Below are 21487 nucleotides of genomic sequence, written 5' to 3'. Positions count from 1 at the left end.
AGTAAGGGGGGCATCAGTATATATACACAACAACAAAAAAAGAGAAATACAGACAAAAAGTAAAAAAAAAGGAAAAAGAATCAAAACAAAGATGCAACAACGTTATACAATACTAGAGTGCAATGAAATCAGGTTATCATGGAATGTTTCATGATTAGGGATGGATACAATGTGATCAGGAAGATTGTTCCAATGTGCAATAGCTCAAGGTAGTGATGATGAGTTAAATGCCTGCGTGTGACCATGAATGCGCATGAAACTACGTGCGTTGTGAATGCATCGGGATGTGCACACAGTGGCAAACAGTGAAATTTATTACTATAATGTACCTGTGAAACAGACATAAAAGAGCAATGGTGTGGCGTTCTTCCAGTGACTGAAATGCAAGGTCTTGTTTTTATTAGGGTAATGCTTGAATGATAGTCGTAGTTGCCAGAGATACCAATCCCGCTGCCGTATTCTGGACAGCTTCCAACATACGTACTAAGTAATCTTGATATGGTCACCATGTGGATGACGCATACTCTAGTTGTGGGTGAACATAAGTAATATATGATAATGCGCGTACGTTAGAAGGAGCGTTGTGCAAGTTTCTGCGGAGATATCCGAGAGATTGAGAGGCTTTCGATGAAACAGCTGCTATATGCGTAGTCCAGGATAAATTCGATGAAAGGTGAACGCTGAGATATTTGTACGACGGGGTAGCCGAAACAACTATGTTATTAATCGTATAGTGAAATACTGAGTTAGTACGCTTTTGAGTGAATGAGATTAACTTGCATTTAGAGGTGTTAAGGGACATCTGCCAAGTTTCGCACCACCGGAAGGTTAGGTCAAGGTCATTTTGGAGAGCGGAATGATCACTAAAGCATTTAATGTTGCGATATATGGCGCAATCGTCGGCGAACAACCTAACTGAGGATGAAAGGTTAGCGGGCAAATCGTTAATGTATATTACAAAAAGTAATGGACCTATTACACTGCCTTGGGGAGCACCGGACGTGACGTCGCAAAGGTTAAATGAAATGTCGTTGAACACCGTAAATTGCTCACGCGAAGAGAGTTAATTATTTGCATTGTGAAGGGGATAGGTGCAATGTGTATTTTCTGTTGGGACAGGCCAGATGCTGGAGTAGCTTTGGTCAAGCAGAATAAGTCTCGAGGTTTTACTGCAGTGAATTCTTAAAAATATGAGTGCTTGACAGGGAAGAACAATTTGACTTCAAATGCCCATGGTATTGGCAGTTAGGATCAGTGTACATTTGTTTGCACCTGTTTGTTGTGTTATATTTCTGTAAACCTTGTGCTAAAGCTTTCCCGACCATGTTTATCAGCAAATTTCTGGCATCTCTATTCAAAGGACATTGCCTTGAGATTATTTTGCTTTTTTTTCTTTGGCATGAAAAACTTTCAGCACCATTCATACCGGAGCTTCCAGGGCTTCACATGCCTGATGCAGATCTCAAGCCGCACCCAAGACTACATCGTAGATACATTAGCTCTGCGTCATGAACTGCAAATGCTCAACCAAGTTTTTGCTGACCCCAAGATCGTCAAGGTGAGCTTCATGTGTTAGCGGTCGTGAATATGGAGAAAACTAAGATTTGGTTAACGGGGAACAAAACCCTCCATATCTGCTGGTATTAGTTGGAACAGTGCACCTCTCGGGCACCTTGTGCCTTTGCATTGAATACGGAACACTGAGCCGCACTGCTCGTCAACACTGACGCTTGTCAAGCGCGCCTTCGCAAGCATGGATGGGGTGAGGAGAACTTTCTGTGTTCGCCTGTGCGCAGGTATGCAGTGTCTTCCTTGTCGCAAAGGTTATTTACGTGTGTCAGGTACTAAACTGCTCGTGAGATAAAGATCAGGCTGTGCACAGGGTATTCGCCTCTTTCGTGTGGGGGTATCAGTGCGAACCAACGCGCAGGGGTAGTTTGTTTCTCCCTTCAGTATCTGCTGGGATAATGCCTTTGTTTGTACACTAACTTATGCCTCGGTTTGTAGTAGCTGCATTGCTTATAAATGTACCGTGCTTATCATCAGCCAAGCCATTTTAAAAATACTGCTTTATTGTTAAATTCGAGGCTCTGACTTACTAATGTTTGAAGTTTGAAAAACAGCACGTAGGCGAAAACGTGCTCTATTTTCGGAAAAAGACGTAATTCCATTCTCCATTCCATTGCGTGCAGAAGGCGCTTAATTCCATTCCCATTCCATTCCTCCAAGCGTTGTCCCCATTTCATTCCCATTCCATTCCGGGGTTGCGAAAATGTGGAATGATTTTGGAGTCACTTCACTTCTGGAATGGCAACTCCGCAACACTGGTGGGAAACATTAAACCACACACTCTGCGCTATTAGCATTGTGTGATGACTGGTTGTTATTTTACTCTTCTGCCACACTATATTACACATGTTAACACGATTCCTCGCCCGACATGACGTCTGTATAGAGTATTTTTGCGAAGGAGTTACAAGCACCAGCGTGGCACTGTGGTGGAAGACCCGACTGACACGCAGAGGGCGCGGGTTAAAATCCCATCCGATCCTAGAAATTTCTTTCTCATTCAATTTTTTCTTAGTTCACGTGATAGCGGTCACGGACACCGGCGGCGGCGGACAACTATGGCGCCAAAATCAGCTGCTGTGATCTCATAACAGCTTTCGCTGTGTGGCATACTTTTCTTCTTCTTCTGGCACGACGCACTTGGGACATAAACTAGTAGTGGGTAGTCTGCTGTGGAGAAAGAAGAAGTAGTTGGAACAATGGCGGAGATACAATAATAAACCGCGCTGTGTTTTCGGAACCGCGTTTCAGTGTGCTATATTTATTGGTGACCCGGACTACGAACGCGACCTTCCATGGAGCAGCGTGAGCATCTCGACGGCCTCAGCCCTGGTACCGCTGCCACTGCACCTGGCCATGTACCCTCTTCCGGCGTTGTTGGAGGTACTACTACCATAACGCTACCACAGCTGTGGCTTGCCGATCCCTCCTTATGGTTCATTCAAGTCGAGAACAAGTTCCGCATTCATCGCATCACGTCAGAAGTTCGCAAGCATGAGCTCCTCGTTGAAGCGTTGCCGCCACAGGCAATGGCCGAAATACGCGACATCCTCGTGGGCCCGCCTGGTGACACTCCATATACGACAGTCAAACAGGCTCTTCTTCACCGACTCGTTCCGCCTAAGCATCGGCGCATTCAGCAACTTCTGTGCAACGAAGAGCTCGGGGACCGCCGTCCCACACAGTTTCTACGTCACCTGCAGCACCTGCTTGGGGACCAGCCGGACGGCTTAGAAACATCCATACTACGTGAGTTGTTTCTACAGCGTCTTCCACCTACCGTGCGAATGGCTCTTGTCCCAGCTCAGGATAAGACGCTGTCGGAGCTGGCAGAAATGGCCGATGACATGATGGACGTTGCTCCGGCAGTCATAAACGCTGCCCACACCTCTCCGATTTCTGAAGCAGATTCCCTTCGAGAAACGGTAAAAGATCTCGCAGCTGAAGTCGCTAACTTGCGTCTGCAATTGCTGAGCATTCATAACTTAAATGACCATCCTCGTCCACACCGACCATCTCTCACGTCGCCTGCTCCGCAACGGCCCCTCCGCCAGCCCGAGCACCGCTTTTCACCGCAGAACACATGCTACTATCACCGGCGTTTTCGTGCCGCGGCTCGCAGATGTGTGCCACCCTGCTCATGGCGCATGGGAAACGCTCCGGCCGATCGTCAGTAACAGCGGCGGGCGATCAAGGCCAAGCATCAAGCCGCCTCTTCCACATCACCGACAGAACCACAGGTCTTCGCTTGCTGGTGGACACTGGAGCAGAAGTCAGCATAATTCCAGCGTCCAAAACTGACCGGCGTCTCCGCGAGAAGTCTACTCCTTTACAATCGATCAATTCTTCGGTCATCGCAACTTACGGACAGAAGTCTCTGACCCTTAATCTCGGTCTCAAAAGGAAACTGCAGTGGTTATTTTGGATAGCAGACGTACGCTACGCAATCTTAGGCGCCGATTTCTTAAGGCATTTTCATCTGCTCGTGGATATGAACCGCTGTCGCCTGGTGGATAGCTATACCGGCTTATCGGTCAATGGTTTTCTGTCACGCGCTACGGCCCTAAACCCCACTTTCGTGAAACCGCCTACGTCACCATATACAGCTCTGCTCAACGAGTTTCCGGAGATTACAACGCAGTCTCCAATGGATAAGACCCCCAAGCACACTGTGACCCACTGCATCGTAACCACAGGCCCACCGGTTCACTGCCGCCCTCGCCGACTTGGCCCTGATAAACTTCGCATTGCTCGCAACGAGTTTGAGCATATGTTACAGCTGCAGATCATTCGTCCGTCATCAAGCTCGTGGTCGTCGGCGCTACACATGGTTCCCAAGAAGAACAATGACTGGCGGCCCTGTGGTGATTATCGGGCTCTCAATGCAGTCACCGTTCCAGATCGATACCCGTTACCCAATATTCAGGACTGTACTGCCTTTTTAACCGGCACAACAGTATACTCGAAGATTGATCTCGTGAAAGCTTATCACCAGATCCCCGTTGAGCCTTCTGACATTCCCAAAACTGCAATAATTACCCCATTTGGGCTCTATGAGTATTTACGAATGCCCTTCGGTTTGAGAAACGCAGCTCAGACATTTCAGCGTTTTATAGACGAAGTCACAAGAGGCTTGCCGTTTTGTTTCGCCTATATCGACGATCTTCTCGTTGCCAGCAAGGACGCTGAAACGCACAAGGCACATCTACGTGAGCTTTTCACTCGACTGCGTGATTACGACCTTGTCATCAATGTAGAAAAGTGTCAGTTTGGAGTCTCGGAGATAGCATTCCTCGGACATCAGATCACTAAAGATGGCATCACTCCTCTACCTGACAAGGTTCAAGCTATCCTCGAGTACCCGCCTCCCACGTCCATACGTACTCTGCGACGTTTTCTCGGACTCGTCAATTTTTATCGCCGCTTCATCCCTTCATGCTCTACACTGCTGCAGCCTCTGGAAGCACTACTCTCGACTTCGCAAGCCGAGTCAGCCGCACTTTCCTGGGACACGGTCGCGGATCAAGCTTTTTCCGCCGTTAAGACCAAACTCGCCCAGGCCACCCTCCTGCATCACCCTTCACCAACTGCTCCCACTAGCCTCATGGTGGACGCTTCTTCAGAAGCAGTTGGAGCCGCTCTTCATCAATGGATCAATGGTGCATGGGCTCCAATTTCCTTCTTCTCCCGCAAGTTACGCGACACTGAGCGCCGATACAGTACTTTCGGACGGGAGCTCCTCGCAGCCTACCTTGCGGTGAAGCATTTCAGGTACTTCCTTGAAGGGCGACAATTTGCCATTCTTACCGACCACAAGCCACTTGTTTCGGCTTTACGTTCCTGCAGTGCCACGCACACTCCTAGAGAACTTCGGCACCTTGCTTTCATTGCCGAATTCACCACAGACATACGTTATGTAAAAGGCAGTTTTAACAGTGCAGCGGACGCTCTCAGTCGTATTACCATCAATGCCACGACAGGCACCACCGACCTTTCATTGTCTTCGCTCGTGGAGGCACAGGCATTAGACGATGAGCTTCCACGACTCCGATACTCTACTTCCCTCCGACTGGAACAAGTCAACTTTCCCGACGACGACGTTACGCTCTGGTGCGATGTTTCACACAACTGCACTCGTATCTATGTTCCTTCACAGCTGCGTCGTGCTGTTTTTGACACCCTCCACTCCATCTGCCATCCAGGCGTAAGAGCTACGCAACACCTGGTCACTGAACGCTATGTCTGGCCGCGCATACGCGCTAACATTCGTGACTGGGTTCGCACTTGCACAGCGTGTCAGCGTATCAAGGTACAACGGCACACCAAGCCTCCATGGGGAAAATTCCCTCTCCCTGATGCACGTTTCGACACCATTCATTTGGACATTGTCGGGCCTTTACCTCCATGTCGGGGAAATACGTATTTGCTTACGTGTATTGACAGGTACACTAGGTGGCCTGAAGCAGCTCCAATGCCTGACATCACGGCAGAAACAGTTGCTCGTACCTTTCTTGCTACCTGGATTAGCCGTTTCGGTGTACCATCAACGGTGACTACCGATCGAGGCAGACAGTTTGAGTCAGTGCTTTTCACCTCTGTCACATCTCTACTGGGTTGTGCGCGTATTCGCACAACTGCGTATCATCCAGCATCAAATGGCTTAGTGGAGAGACTCCACCGTCATCTAAAAGCAGCACTCGCCTCGCAGCCTCACGCCGAAGATTGGGTATCACACCTCCCTATCGTGCTTCTCGGCCTGCGTTCAACACTTCGGCCAGAACTTGCCTGCTCTGTAGCCGAGATGGTTTATGGCTGCACACTCCGTTTGCCTGGTGACCTCGTCAGCCCCGTTACTACGCAGAGTGTTTCGGATCCATCTTCTTTCGTCCAGCGTCTGCGGGTCTTCATGCAAAACTTGCGCCCATCACCAACTTCAGCTCATACTAAGAACGACGTTTTTCTGCCGGCAAACCTACAGACATCTTCACACGTTTTTGTTCGTGTCGATGCGTCTCGCCGTGCTCTTCAGCCTCGCTATGACGGTCCTTTCCCAGTCATCAAGCGTTCTGAACATCATTTTACAATCCTGCGTAATGGGCATGAAGACACAGTCAGCATTGAAAGGATCAAGCCGGCACCCATTCTGACAAGCTCAGTCTGACCATTTTTTTTTCTTCAAGTGCCCACGGCCACTTGTCTGCAGGGGGGGCCTATCTGTGGCATACTTTTCTTCTTCTTCTGGCACGACGCACTTGGGACATAAACTAGTAGTGGGTAGTCTGCTGTGGAGAAAGAAGAAGTAGTTGGAACAGTGGCGGAGATACAATAATAAACCGCGCTGTGTTTTCGGAACCGCGTTTCAGTGTGCTATAGCTGTAACAAACTTCAGCGCCGACAATACCCTCTCCACTTTGGCCTGCGTGACAGGCGGGCAAAATTCCACTTGTGTTAATACATGGCCTCCGAGATAACGGGCGCGCGGCGGGTTTCTCTCCGGCCGTCCCAATCGCCACGCTCCCCAGCAAATAAAACGAACGTCGCGTCGCGCGCCCGGCTACCGCGGGATGGCGCACTCACTTGGGATTCCGGCAGCAGCGGAGACCGCGGCAGAAAGCAGAGCGCGCGGGATTGCAGCGTGCGTATGTCTTTTTTTTTTTTCTGCGTACGAGCAAGCATTGCCGCCAGGATCTTCTGGATGCACTGAAGGCAAGTATTTTTTTCTGTTACTGCATTTATTCAAATTACGGAGAAAAGCACGGCAACTGCTGAATTTTCCTGATATAAATTATTGTAAGGTGGTATCAATTCGTCTGTGGTAGTGTTACCGTTTTTTTTTTTTCATTACGGTCCGTTTTGTCTCGGCGCGAAATACCTTGATTTGAGAAATATACAGGGGCGTCCTAGCATTCTTCCTTTCTGGAGACGTGTATGGGTGAAAACTGGGCTAATTTTCGTCGTTGAATCATATTGTCCTCCTATCGTGACACATCGTTTTACTATTTGATCGTGTACGGATATTTATGAGTTGGTCAACCGAAGCACGGTTACGCTCTAGATAACTAAGTGCCCTGGTGATGTCACTGAAGTAAGATGATAAGTAATTTTGCCAGAATATTGTTGAAGGCTTCGATTAGCCGACCTACATTTACTCCACACGTCGTTCACAGTGAAAGTGCCCGAGTTGTCATCGCCTCCTTTTTCGTCATCCGGATTTTACTTACATTTTGGTAGCACAGTGGCAATATCAGAATCGTGTTCATTTACTGTGCTCTCGACTGCATCCAAATCAATCAATCGATCATAAATGAACAAAACGCGCCTGTAACCAGTCCGTGGTCGTCGCAGAACCGGCGACTTTCAGTCTAGACCACGGTCTAGACGTATGGTGACCGCCTGCAACCTCCTCCCTGTCTCCTGCGGCGCGATGGGAGGTACATAGTTGGAAAGGGAAACTGGGGAAGCCTCGTGGGCGAGTGCGAGGCACTGTGCGCTATGCGAGCGCGGCTGTCGCGCCAGACTTGATGGCGCCGGCGACATCGCGAGGAGAGAGCATGACGACTGCTGATGCCGACTTTAGTCGGCTCAGTTAGCGTTCCGCTCCAGCGTGCGCTCGACCTTATTTCTTTATAACGCGCTCATGCTGCGGCGTTTGCGCGGTTTTTTAAAGACGATAGTCTTTCTTGGGATACTTAAACGGAGGAATTTTGGTCTGTCTTTCTGTCTGTCTGTCTTTCTGTTTGTCGGCACGTCACTCGGTTCAGCCACTCGGCCAAAGTTGAACCACTTGCCCAAGGGCCAGGCATCTTGAACGGCTCACTAGGTTCATACTTGTGTACACTGTCGATCAAAAAGCAAACATTACGAATATCTGAGGCACAACATCACTAGGTAAGCATTAGGTGGTGTGTTCCTTTAATAGAAAATGCATACATACGTAATTCTAAAGACCCTAGTTTCTTAAGCTGCGCTGAAAATGCGACTGCGCGTTAAACTTGACTTCCTCCGTGCCCTCTGAACGAGCTCATTGTTGTGTTTCGGTTTCGGTTCTGTATTGCACTGTACGAATGCCATGGGGCGCCGCTCTGGCATTCCTGTTTTAGCCAGGCGACGTGTAAATCAAAGAGTGTGTGGAGAGTACTCGTTGAGTGCGGACGTTTCTTCTGCTTCAGCGCTTCGCGCCAAACCACGTGTTCGGGCTGGCTGACGTCCCCGCCGGTCGTGTTGGTCACCGCCGGTATTCGCCTGCTGCTGCGCCGGGACTACCAGTCCGCAACACAGCACTCATGTTCCCGACGTATTGCCAGATGGCGTCCATATCTCACGCAGCGCCTCTTCTATCGTCTTTAGACGACATTTGCAGCGAAGCACGCAGATACGCGGCCAATTTTTTATCTTGCGTGCTTGTGTCGCTGGCGTTCTGCGTAAAGAAGAATAAAATTTTAGCGTGGAAGTGTAAATGAATGTTCGATTCAATAGCAGTGATTTATTAATTGAAGTTGCAGACTACTTACGGCTATATAACTGACACTCTGTCAGTGCTGTCTTTTTTTTGTTGTTGTTGTTGTTGCTGTTGCTAGAGAAAATGCTGTGAGGTCCTGTGTCTTCTCTTTAATTTCAGGAATATGGCATACTGCTGCGTACCCTTCTGCAAGTCGAATAGCAAAAAGAAGCTTGGGATGCCTGTAAAGCATTCCGTTTAGAAGGAAGTGCCTGCAAGTTGTTAATAAAGGAAATATAAACAAAGTGTCCCTAATGGAAAATTTGAGTGCTGCTGTACGTGTGTTTTCGTTTCGCTATATGTTGTTACACCGAAGGAAAAAATGCACAAAGGAAGCAAGCACCGATACCTGCTTTTTGCGATACTGCTTCCAAACGAACTGCTTCCGTCGCAGGCCTTAAATCTAGCTTACAACATTATCAAAATATCTACTGTGGGCTCGGGGCCAGTGGTCGGCCAAAGCCCTCAGAGAACACATAGGCAACAAGAAAAACGCGTTTAATTTACGGAGTCCCGGCAACGACTGATCGGTCTTTAGCGGCAGGGCGAGCGCGAGCCCCGGGCGTCATCACGCCCAGCCTCATCATGGTTTTTTTTTTCTTCTCCTTCGCTAGCGTGCCCATACTATACAGCCCGCAAATTTCGAAGTATAGTAGGTTTCTAGCACATGCGGATCTCTTGCAGAGGCATCGTTTTTCTAAGTGCTCTAATAAAGGTGGCGCAAATCTACAGCAAAAAAAAAAAGCCCATTTGAGAATCGATAGGCCCCGGCATTGACTTGGCCTCTCGTACACCTTGACCAGACATTTCCAAATCAGCGCGAGGTTAATAAAAGCGCAAAACCATTTTTTTCCTCGCCACATGAAAGCTGCGCCAACAGCGCGGCAGCGTTTCCGATCCCAAGTAAGTGCGCCGCGGTGCGGAGAAAAGAGCGCGCCACGCCCACCTCGGGAAATACGCTCTCTCCGTGCGATTGGGACGGCCGGAGAAAAACCCGCCGCGCGTCCGCCATCTCGGAGGCCATGGTTAATATAAATATCTCTGGTTGCCACTGTTTTCGTTTTTCGCACAATTTCAAAGTACCTTTGCTTTGGAATTCCTGCCTGAGGTACGCGCTATTAATACTGTACCCTGAGATATGCTCACATTGCACGAGCTCAGTTGTTCTCGTGAACCGAAAAACAATTGAAAAAATTTCGGTTTCACTCCGGAACGAAATAACATATAAGGTTTCGGTTACGTTTTCATTCCGGTCAAAAATATCGTGTTTTTTTTTTCGTTTTTCGTTTTCAGTTTTCGTTACGTTCCGACATACTGGTTATAATGCTTCCATTTGTTCTTGTGAATTGTAGACTTATGCCACTTTACCTGATCATACAAAGCGATGTGCTCGCATGTTCCGCTTCATGCCTCACTGTAGGCTTGCGTAGGCACATGTGAAACTTTTAGACAATATAAGAAAGTCAAGTGAGCTGCCTTTACTGTGCTCTCGCAGTAATATAGTCTGTCAGTAAACTATAAATGAACAATGCACACACGAACATAGTTAACAGCACGTTATGTTTCGTGTTAATTACCATTTTCCAAGAATGAACCAACTAGGCTACGATATAGATGAAAAATCCTTGAAAACAGGGTGTCGCTGGTGCCAATGTTCCAACAAGTGGACTTGTCTTTTTGAAGGCTGCAACTCAGCTGCAGCCTTGAAGAAGACCAGTCCACATGTCGAAACGTTGGCTCCAGCGACACCCCGTGTTCATGAGTTTTTCATCTCTTCAAGCTTTTATCTTCCCCTGTACTTCTGCCTTTTTTAGGCTACTGAATGTCATTTGACTGCATTATTTTTGCTTTCTTAGTATTGCATGCCACTGTAGCCTAATAGTACTTATACATTATTCGAGGCATAAGCTAGAAGTTATAAGCTTTGTCAACTGAGGCAGTGTTGCTGGGGGTCCCGTTGTGTCTGTTTGCAGGTCTTTCACGGTGCAGACATGGATGTGTTGTGGCTGCAGCGTGACTTCGGCCTGTACCTGGTGGGGCTGTTTGATACAGGCCAGGCAGCCAAGGTGCTTGGCATGGCACACTTCTCACTGGCATTCCTACTCAAGCATTACTGTCAGATAGAGGCCGACAAGCAGTTTCAACTTGCTGACTGGCGGATACGGTAACTGGCTTTAACCTTTTGACTGCAGCGTCCAAGTTATATCGGAGAACCATTTACACATATAGGGTGTGTTTCAATACTCACGGCAGATAGCTAAACAGACAGCTAAGCGAGCAGAGGCCATCTAAAAGTCTCATTCCAATTCTCATGTAGCCAGCAAAATAGACACAAACAGCGTCTGTGGTGTCTTGGCTTCTCTCTTGCGTTCGTTTGCACGCCCAGTCTTCTTAACAAGAATGCCTACCAACTAGCTCAGCTCTCTGTTATTTTTTCAGCTCAGCCTATCTTCAATCCTTTTGCAAATAAATAGAAGTTGCAGAAGTCAATCATTTGTATTCGTCCTGCCTTTTTCATCGCACAAGTGGTAACAATTCATAGTATCTTCTTCAAGTTAAAAAGGTTTTGTTTGATATCACCTAGTGGCTCCACTCTCAGATGTGAATTGATATCGTCTTGTCTGAAATTCTTGTGTAACATACAGTGAAACCTCGGTGATACGATCACGGCTCATACGAATTTCGGGGTGATACGAATTTTTCATTGGTCCCGGCCAACGCCCATTGGCCTGCAATGTAATGGAGTATGGCTGTTGCGAACCAATTTTCACCCAGTGACGTTTGATACGAACGTACACTACCGCCCAGGTACGAAGAGGTGCTGCCCGCGCTGTTGCGGAAGCACGCGCGAGCGCGGGAACGCAAGCGTGGGCATGCACGCCGCACCGCCAAATCGTCAGAATCACGGTGTAAGAAAAACACGTTTCTTACGGTCAGAATAAACCTTCAGAGACGCGTCACAGCCTCCAAGATTGTGTGCGCGAATCTTTGAGGCTATGTGCTTCCGTGTGCCTTCGCGTTTAGATTACAGAGGACATAAGCGCCATGTTTATTTTTCTAACGTGTCGACGCGGGCTGCTGTCGTTGTTACTGTGTTTTCACGTGCCTGCCTCGTGCATCAGACATTCTATGAAAGGTGGACGAGGACCGAAAGAAGGCGAGAACGGTCTTGGCGAAGGAGTCAGGCCTCACAACGTCAACATGCGCGACCGTTGAAGGCGCACTTGTGCGGGCACGGCCGTAAATCTCCCAAAAAACATCCCCAAAACCTCAGCCACGACCTTGCCGATCAACTGTGGGTCGTCCGGCCCGCCCGGGATGCCGCCCGGGTACAAGGAATCGAGGCCGTCACCTAGGCTGGGGTGCTCGTAGCCCCACCCCGCTCAATGAGGCCGGACATGTTCATTAAAGTTTTTACTAGGGGTGTGCGAATATTCGAAATTTCGAATATCTTTCGAATAGTGTTTGCTATTCGATTCGATTCGCACTGAAATTTTACTATTCGAACTATTCGAACTTCCCAAAGACAAATGCAGTCAACGTCCGGTTGAAAGTGACCCCTTCAGATTTTCCATATGCTTCACCTCATTACACACTCGTATTGCGGCAAAGCTGCCTTTCAAGCTCCATTACGGTCGAACTTAGCCAAGAGGCAAAGTCCGGTTGGAAGTGGTCCCTAGATTTTCAATATGCTTCACCTCATCACACCCCCGTATTGCGGCAAAGCTGCCTTTCAAGCTCCGTTACGGTCGAACTTAGGCAAGACAGTCAACGTCTGATTCGAAGTGGTCCCTAGATTTTCAATATGCTTCACCTCCTCACACCCCCGTATTGCGGCAAAGCTGCCTTTCAAGGTCCGTTACGGTTGAACTTAGTCAAGAGACAGTCAACGTCCGTTTGGAAGTGGTCCCTAGATTTTTAATATGCTTCACCTCATCACACCCCCGTATTGCGGCAAAGCTGCCTTTCAAGCTCCGCTACAGTCGCAAATGTATTAACTCAAGAAAACGCTGGTTCCAATATGGAGATGAAAGATGTGGCAGAGTTGGGGGCTCAATTAATGCTGTTTTGGACCTGAAATTTGGGCAGGAAGTCCGAAAAATCGGACGCCGAAGCTTTTTAGCATCCAAAATTTCAGATGTTCTTATATATCGATGTCTACGAGGCAGATTTGGAACTCCGGACTTGAAAGGAGCACACCCTTGTCTGCCACATCAGTTGGCCTTCCACAGAAGTTGAAAAGAAGGGGAGGCTGAGGAAATGGCATCTCTGCCTATCACGTGTAAAGTGTTGTCGGCAACACTTTGGTTGCACCAAATCACGTACATAAATACAATTCGGCCTCTACATTGCCTCATTCTTGATAAGAAAGACAACTATGAAATATGACCCCACCAGCGCTTCATCAACCCAGCGAAAAGAAACACTTTCATGTTGCTATCTCACAAGAACATACTTAGGGATTCTCTGCAACTTTTTCTGTAATTTCACTTCGAATTATTCGAAAAATGTTTGAGAAATATTCGAAAATTATTCGAAAAAATTCGATTCGATTCGCACTCAACCTTCATTATTCGAATTCGCTTCGCACCCAAAATTTTGCTATTCGCACAGCTCTAGTTTTTACTCACTCACTCACTCACTCACTCACTCACTCACTCACTCACTCACTCACTCACTCACTCACTCACTCACTCACTCACTCACTCACTCACTCACTCACTCACTCTCGCTCGCTCGCTCGCTCGCTCGCTCACTCACTCACTCACTCACTCACTCACTCACTCACTCACTCACTCACTCACTCACTCACTCACTCACTCACTCACGTCCGCGATAACAAAATCATAACACAGGGCCGTGGTTCTGTAACTTTGTGGCCTTCATCCATCGCGTCAAAGTGCTTCCTTCGTTACTTTCGCTGCAGTCATGCAAAAAAGCATGCTAAAATTTCGAAGGGGCTACTGCTGTCGCGGGTCACAACGCACCTGGTTCATTAATTAAATACGCGCGTACGGGCCGTATATTTACGAGTGCTGGTATGATTGCCGACATCTAAAAACTTGACTGGCAATCATTCAGGGTTCTTCCTGACGTTGCTGCGGCCCTGAAAAACAATAAATGAAAATTTACGCCAGCTTTCTTTTGGCTAATTTTCCATGCCTTCTGGTGATACGAATTTCAGATGATACGAATATTTTTGGTGGTCCCGTGAGATTCGTATCACCGGGGTTTGACTGTATACTGTATGCGGGAATTCTTTTTTTCTTTTTCTTCACAGGCCCCTGCCACCAGAGATGGTTAATTACGCACAGTCAGACACTCACTACCTGCTGTACATCATGGACCGCATTAAGCGTGACCTGGCTGATCGCAGCAATGAGAACGACAACCTGCTTCGATCTGTGTTTGACCGCAGCAAGCAGGTGGCACTTAGGGTGCGTACTATGTCAGCAACACATTTCACCTTCACCTTTTCATTGTCTAGTGCCTGACACATACTTGACAGTGTAGAGATGCTTTTGTCGGATCACTTCACACTGCATCCTTATCAGGAGTTCTGTAGAGGGAATACCAGAGCAGCTGTTATTGCTTCATTTTCTTATATAAAAGAGTTTAGCAGTATTAGTGTGCTTTTGCACTCCAGTGAGTTGATATAGGTGGAACGCTGTAAGTGAAGTCGGATTTGCCTGGCACTTTTCAATAGCAAAAGATCTGTGTGCACCATCAGATAATGTCACCTACTCGGGCTCATACGCATATTTGCAAACAATGCTGTGCAAAAATGATGACCGTGCTAAGCATCATCAATGTCCTGATTGGAATGTACAAGAGGCTTGGCCACGTGTGTGTTTTACTTATAATGGTCCCAGATACTATAACAATGTGTTGGTTATAACTACCATGTTTCGGTGCACTAACAAGTTTCCTATGCTACCCATTGAAATTGCATTCAGATATAACGAACATTTTTCAAAGTGTTCTACTTTTACACCGAACATTACAGACATGGTCGCCTTAAAAATATGGTGCATGCTAAGTGAAAAAAAAAAATCATTACAGGCCTTCTAAAGAACGAGAGAGACACACGCTTGCACGTGCCCTAGTTTAATTCCAGCGAAGATATTCCGGCACAGTACGCCCCATTTGATAGTCGGCATTTGTATTGTGGTGTTCTCTTCTCTCTTTTTTTTTCTCGTGTGTGTGCACGCATGCATGCGCACCTTATCATCTTTTAAATGAACAAAAGCACATTTAGCAGACTAAAACCAGAAGCTGCCAGCGAGCGAGTAAGCACAGGGTCAAATCAAAACATGTTTGCCACTCATTCTCTACATGCAGTGTTACGAAAAACCTAGCTACCATGAGCAGAGTTACATGGAGCTGTACCGCAAGAGCCGCAAGACATTCAACAGCCGACAGCTGCACGCCTTGCGCCACCTCTACAGCTGGAGGGACCGAACGGCCCGCAACGAAGATGAAAGCACGGGGTGAGTCGCTGCCTTTCCATCCCTCAGTCCAGCCTGCTTACGTAGATGAAAAACTTATGTTACCATATCACTAATATTCATGCATTCTCACTCATGTTTGGGTGTGCCTCTCTAAGAAAGTTCTTGTAACTTTCTGGCTTCACTTTTGGTTTCTTCAAAATGCACCTTCATCATCAGTAAAGATAAGTACTCAACTAGTCAGCGATATATCAAAATTTGTGATGACTAGTCACTGGTGCATAAATTCCAAAGTGCCATTGCGACCTTTCTTTTGTTTTTGAGTATTCAGATTTACGAAGCACGCAACTTTAGTGCAGTTCTCTTGTGAATGTGTGAAGGGTGACCCAAACATCACCCTTACTGGTGCAGTTGACCTATTTCCCACTATTCATTGACTGTTGAGACATAACTTTATACTGTCTTTAGTGTCCATTTAACCTGCTCAGCAGGACACGATTTAGGGTGTGTACTCAGTCACCACTGGTGTGTCTGTGTTATCACATTTCGTTTTGCGATATCTTTTTGCAAGCGCATCAGCTGATAAGGCACAGCAGGGGCTATCAGTTTGGTGTCCATGTTTTCCATGGTTCCATTGACAGTGTACCTCTTCATTCCCTAACTGCATTTAACCACTGTGTTCTTGGCCATAATTCTTGATTCTTTTACATTTTACACAAATGCAGTATGCTAGCATTGGTTCGAAGTCCTCTAACGCACAAGCTTCTGTTTGAATTATTCTTCAGACCTTATGGCCATTTCATGCAATGTTATTACCTTTATGCTCCTGCTTAAGTAGCCCATAAGGCCTACATTTGTGTAAGTTCATTAAAAAAGCAAAATTTGTCAATTAATTCCTTCAGATGCAAGTGCACTGAAGTATAGCTCCTTCAAAAGTATTGTTTTCAATACTTTTGTGATGATTATTTCACGTGAACTTATCTAATAGAGCTGTAATTGATTTGCAGATACGTACTGCCCAACCATATGATCCTGGAGATATCAGAGATCCTGCCAAGGTAATTGTTGCGTAATAATTATATTTAAAATGCAAGAGCAAATGAATACTTCGACCCTCCAGTTTGTTTCTTACAACCTAAGAATAAATATAAGCTCCACTCTCTGAACTGCGGCATGCCTGCCTTTCATCTGTGCAAGATAGTCGTGCTAGGTAGTTTCCATTCTCACCATGAGTACATTTTCTCTGCTAATGTAAATACTATGCATATTAAGAGTTAAAAGTTTGTTGTCGGTACCTAAAGTATGACGCTTGGCCAAGCAGTGATGTTGCAGTCTTTGCTGAAATTTGGCTGAAAGTTCAAGTTTTTGACCAAGAACCAGCGATGCAAACGTGTCTAAATGGGAAAGTCGCCTACCTGACACACACGAAAGGTGTTTGACGTCATCGAAACGAGCAAATGCGATTGGATGGAGCAGCATGCAAATTCTCTCTGGGTGAGACAGCAGCAGCTGTGGGCGGAGCTTACATTTATTCTTGATTTGTAACCGACTATAAGTCATCGTGCCATTTTTGATGTACCAATTTTGCTTCCTCTGCAATTGTGCAATAGTACTACATGTCTTTAGTAAAGTGAACAGCCTTCCAGATGTGTTCAGCAACTCTTTTACGCTGGCAATTATCAGTGTAGTTTCTGTGCATTTTCATCGTTACTTTGCACTTGTAGCATGCACAGTGACAATGTTATCAAGCCAAGGCTTCCATGTACAGCCCTTACGGTATGTATCATTGTCACAGGGAGCAACAAGGTATTGTGGCCTGCTGCAATCCCTGCCCTCCTCTAGTGCGGCAGAACCTTAACGAGCTGCACACTATCATCCTGAAAGCTCGGGAAGTGCCACTCAACGAGGTTTGTAGTGCACATTCTATTTTCTTTGCACGCGTTCTCTTTATTAGGTTTGAACTCTCTAGAACTTCAGTTCAGTCTTTTCATGTCTTGTTTATTTGCAGCTTTTTCACGGGTATACTTGTTCTGATGTCTGCAGCACGTGCTGCCTTCTATGTTGCTATATTTTGCCAAAGGAAAAGCTTTTGTCACTCAAAGCTACGTTGCTTTGCATGTGTATTACTATATGTAATTGGCTAATTGGGTGAACATTGTTTAGTGTGAAGTGGTGGTGATAAGGAAAAAAGCGGCAATTATCAAGTGTATGCTGTCAAATTCCACTCAAAATGTGCTGGTGGGGTTTTCTACTGACTGTTGCTATTAAGAACACTGTGAAACACAAACCTTATGCTACTGCTGCTGCCTAATTTACTTTTTACTAAACTTTTGTACATAATTTATGATTCATCGCATGGCTATTACTAAACTTTTTTACATGATTGTTTGATTCGTGACGCGGTTAACGATGATTGCAGGTGAAGTCTCGTGATGTGTGTTATAGTTGTGGTAGTCCTTCTCCCGGAAATTCTGTGTTTAGGGCTTCTTAGTAAACAAGCAATTTTACAAAGAGGAGTCCGAAGACTTTGTAAAACAAAGGCAGTGTAAATTGTCATATGTATATATATCTGTCACCGAAAACATTGGCCATTGCGTGTTGCATTTTCATCTAATACATTTTCACACCACATCTTTATTTTGTTTCACGGCAATTCAGGGGCTGAAGTTGCACAGCAAATGAGTAACATTCGGCGCCAGAGTACTTCCATTAACTCTGCGTCATTTCATTCAAAGTCTTCCAAAAGATGAAATGCTGTAACAGAATGTAGTAATTGAAATAAAACATGAACAACTGCAGTATGTCAAAGTGGAGTTGAATTATCAGAAGTTTACTGTTTGTGGTGTGCTGCTACGAAACTGCATGATATAAGGGCCCATGCTTGTGAGTGCAAGGGTGTCTTTTTTTGGGGGGGTGGGGGGGGGGGGATGAAGGAGGTGCTGTCAAGACGTGACTGCAGCCTCAGCAGTTTCTGCACAATGTACCCTAACTCAGTATAGTAGGCTCGCAGAATTCAGGAAGATAGCAAGAACAGGCAGTGGTGGCACTGCCGTTTTCTAATGTGCTGAGCTACACGTGCAGGAGTCGTGCCCTCAACAACCTCGGCAAGGTTCAGCCAAGTCAACTGTTTGCACAACTGCTACAGAATCCGCACCACTTGCCGATAAACCTCCTGGACCACCCAAGACCACTAGAAAACGGTGTGACAAGAGTCCGTCACCGTCCTCAAACTAGATGGACTAAATCAGTGCTAAGGCTAGTGATGTAATATGCCACAGTCGTGGGAATGGTGATGCTGTCTAGATGGCCAATTTCACTGCAGTCTCGTGCCAGTCAAAGCGCAAAAAAAAAAAAATTTATGGCACTTACTTAGTGCTGAGGTGCCATCAAGAAGAACAAAGAAAGAAACTGTCATCTCGTGTCTCCTCTTTTAATCTGAAGTGCACAGTTGTGCACATGGTATCAACTGTGTACGTAATGTCTGACCATCTGCTTCTGTGGTCGTGGTTTGTTACCCTGGTCATTGCGGTATCTGTTTATTTTTTTATGATTATGTTTGCAAGAAACCAAATTTAGCATATGTAGAGAAAGCAGGGCCACACCCAGAAATTTTTTTCAGCGGGTGTTTGTCTCTGTAACAGCTAACTTTGGCAACTGGTGGTCGCTGTGAATTCGTGCAAATATTTTAGTATTATGTGAAAAGTTATAGCATGAAAAAATATCGGGAGGTGTCAGAAACCCCTCAACACCCCCCTAGTTACGGCCCTGGTAGAGAGGTGCTGAAAACAAATTTTATGGACAAAGATTACATGGGTTATGTGGATTTCACTGTGCTGAAGCGGCTAGAAGCACTACTTATAGAAGGAAAAGTGTGTAGTTATGACCAACACATGATTGCACAATTACGCCCTCTTCTAACTATAGAACATGTGGCGCTACGTTTATGTCTCGCGCTTCCAAAATTTGTAGCTAATAATATACTTTACCATGAAACAAACCTGCCATGTCTTCAAACTAGGTTTAGAATTTTAACAGTTCAAACATTTCTAAACATATATGCCTCCCAACACAGATGCTCCCAATATGTATTTCTTAGAGAGCCGTCCACATTTTTTTAATGTGAATGGTCTTGACTACATCGCCCTTAAATAATTTTCGTGCAAAAGCTCCTGGAGCCATTACAAGTGACATTTAGTGATATAATCTACCCAAACGCACTCAAACACTCAGCAGTAATAGAATATGATAACATATTTCCAAAAAATGCTAAGTTATTGCCCATTAGATATTTAAACGGGTTGTTGGAAGACTACCTTAGAAACGTACAGATAAATTCAGTAATAGCCACAGATGCTTCTGTTACTGATGAGAAGGCAGGGGTGGGAATTTATTCAGCAGCACTAAATTGGTCATTTTCCCTTCGTTTGCCCGACTTCGCACCAATATTCCAGGCAGAATTAATCACAATTATTCTTGCTTTGTGGAAACTCCCAGCACATATCTCTTCAGCAATTATATTAATGGATTTCTTGTCTGTGTGTACGGCATTAACAGTGCCACAGCCGTCGAGCTGCCTAACAGAACTTTACTCGTATATGCCCAATCACGTAGGGCACGTCCGGTTGGTTTGGTTACCAGGCCACACTGGACTGATAATAAATGAAGCGGCGGACACTCTGGCAGCAGCATCCCTTAAAGGGACACTAAAGGCAAATATTAAGTCGACGTTGATTGTTGAAATAGCGGTCCAGAAACCTTGTACCGCTGCTTTTGTGCCAAGGAAGTGCTTATTTTGAAATAAAATCACGTTTTTAGTTGTCCACATCGCGTTAGCGCGCTTCAAATCTCCCGCCTGAAAATACGACTCTCATACGTCACTGCTGCCGTGCCCAACGTTGCCCGCTTTTACTGCGCGGCCGCCGACACTAGTAGCAGCCGAGCGGAAGTAGCGGGACCCACAGTAGCAACAACGGCGCTGCGGCAAAGACTTGCTCGGATGGGCACATTCAGAGCCGTCACCAAATTGCGGTTGGTCTCGTAATCCTCAGTACTAAAGTGCAGCGAGCACACACGCAGAGGTTTTGACTGTTTAGCACACTGGCGCAATTGCATGACACTAAGCCACTTCGAGCGTAAGGGTTCATTCCGCGGCACCCAGTGAAAAGACACACCGGTTTCCTTGCTGCAGCACTGGCGTTGTGCACCATTCAGGCATCCGGCAATATCACACGCATGCGGCATTTTGTCGAACTTTCTGTCAGAGCGACTTTCACGAGCGCGCAAAACACGCACGGCAGTATGCGATCCCGAAACTACCACTGAGACGGGCGAGGCACAGTTCGGCGAAAACGGAACCTTTGAACCACACGCGCCGTTCCCCATGGCAACGCCACGGAGGTTTTGTTTTCCATGAATCAAGCGGAAACGAACAAACAGCATTTTATTACGTCTTTTGATGCTCGGAATGTTCTTTTTTTACTGCTGCTAGTTTGATTACTAGTGATTTATTGTAGGCCGACTTCCCTACGTCATCGGGATCACTTCGAAAATGTCCCACTCGTGGCGCTCATCATGTGATACATTTAGCTTAATTTCACGGTAAGTAGGGCACTGCTGTTGATAATATTGCCGTTTTAGAAGTTGTCATACATTGGGCTTTCACTCTGACATAAATTGTTATTTGCCTTTAGTGTCCCTTTAAAGGACCGGTCCTAAATGTTCTGAGGCCGTCCTCTAATAACATGATCGCACGATTCCGAAATTTTTGTCTGCAAGAGGAACGTACTAAATCTTCAGTCCTAAACAATACATATTTTCAGCACCTTAGGTTTCCGTGGAATAGCACACGGTGTAGTACAAGGCAGTTGGAAGTAACGTTAACTAGACTGCGATGCGGAATACCGTCACTAAATTTTTATTCACACAGGCCTGGTTTCGTTCCTTCCCCTAACTGTAATTATTGTAATCAAGC

The 21487-nt window shown here is 46.3% G+C and overlaps 1 protein-coding gene across 1 annotated transcript in view; it reads left to right on the top strand.

The window, feature by feature from the left end:
• The window catches only part of LOC119389438 (exosome component 10), a 41056-nt gene that overhangs the window by 8238 nt on the left and 11331 nt on the right, over positions 1-21487 (top strand). Inside the window, exons 8-13 of the mRNA XM_037656691.2 lie at positions 1415-1558; positions 11041-11231; positions 14349-14505; positions 15410-15558; positions 16524-16574; positions 17312-17423. Of these exons, the coding sequence (XP_037512619.1) occupies positions 1415-1558; positions 11041-11231; positions 14349-14505; positions 15410-15558; positions 16524-16574; positions 17312-17423 (804 nt within the window). The remainder of the gene's footprint in view (positions 1-1414; positions 1559-11040; positions 11232-14348; positions 14506-15409; positions 15559-16523; positions 16575-17311; positions 17424-21487) is intronic.

This window comes from Rhipicephalus sanguineus, chromosome 4 (genome assembly GCF_013339695.2).
Source record: "Rhipicephalus sanguineus isolate Rsan-2018 chromosome 4, BIME_Rsan_1.4, whole genome shotgun sequence".
Classification (NCBI taxonomy): domain Eukaryota; kingdom Metazoa; phylum Arthropoda; class Arachnida; order Ixodida; family Ixodidae; genus Rhipicephalus; species Rhipicephalus sanguineus.
Note: the sequence above shows the minus strand (reverse complement) of the source record. Positions and strands in the feature narration are given on the sequence as shown.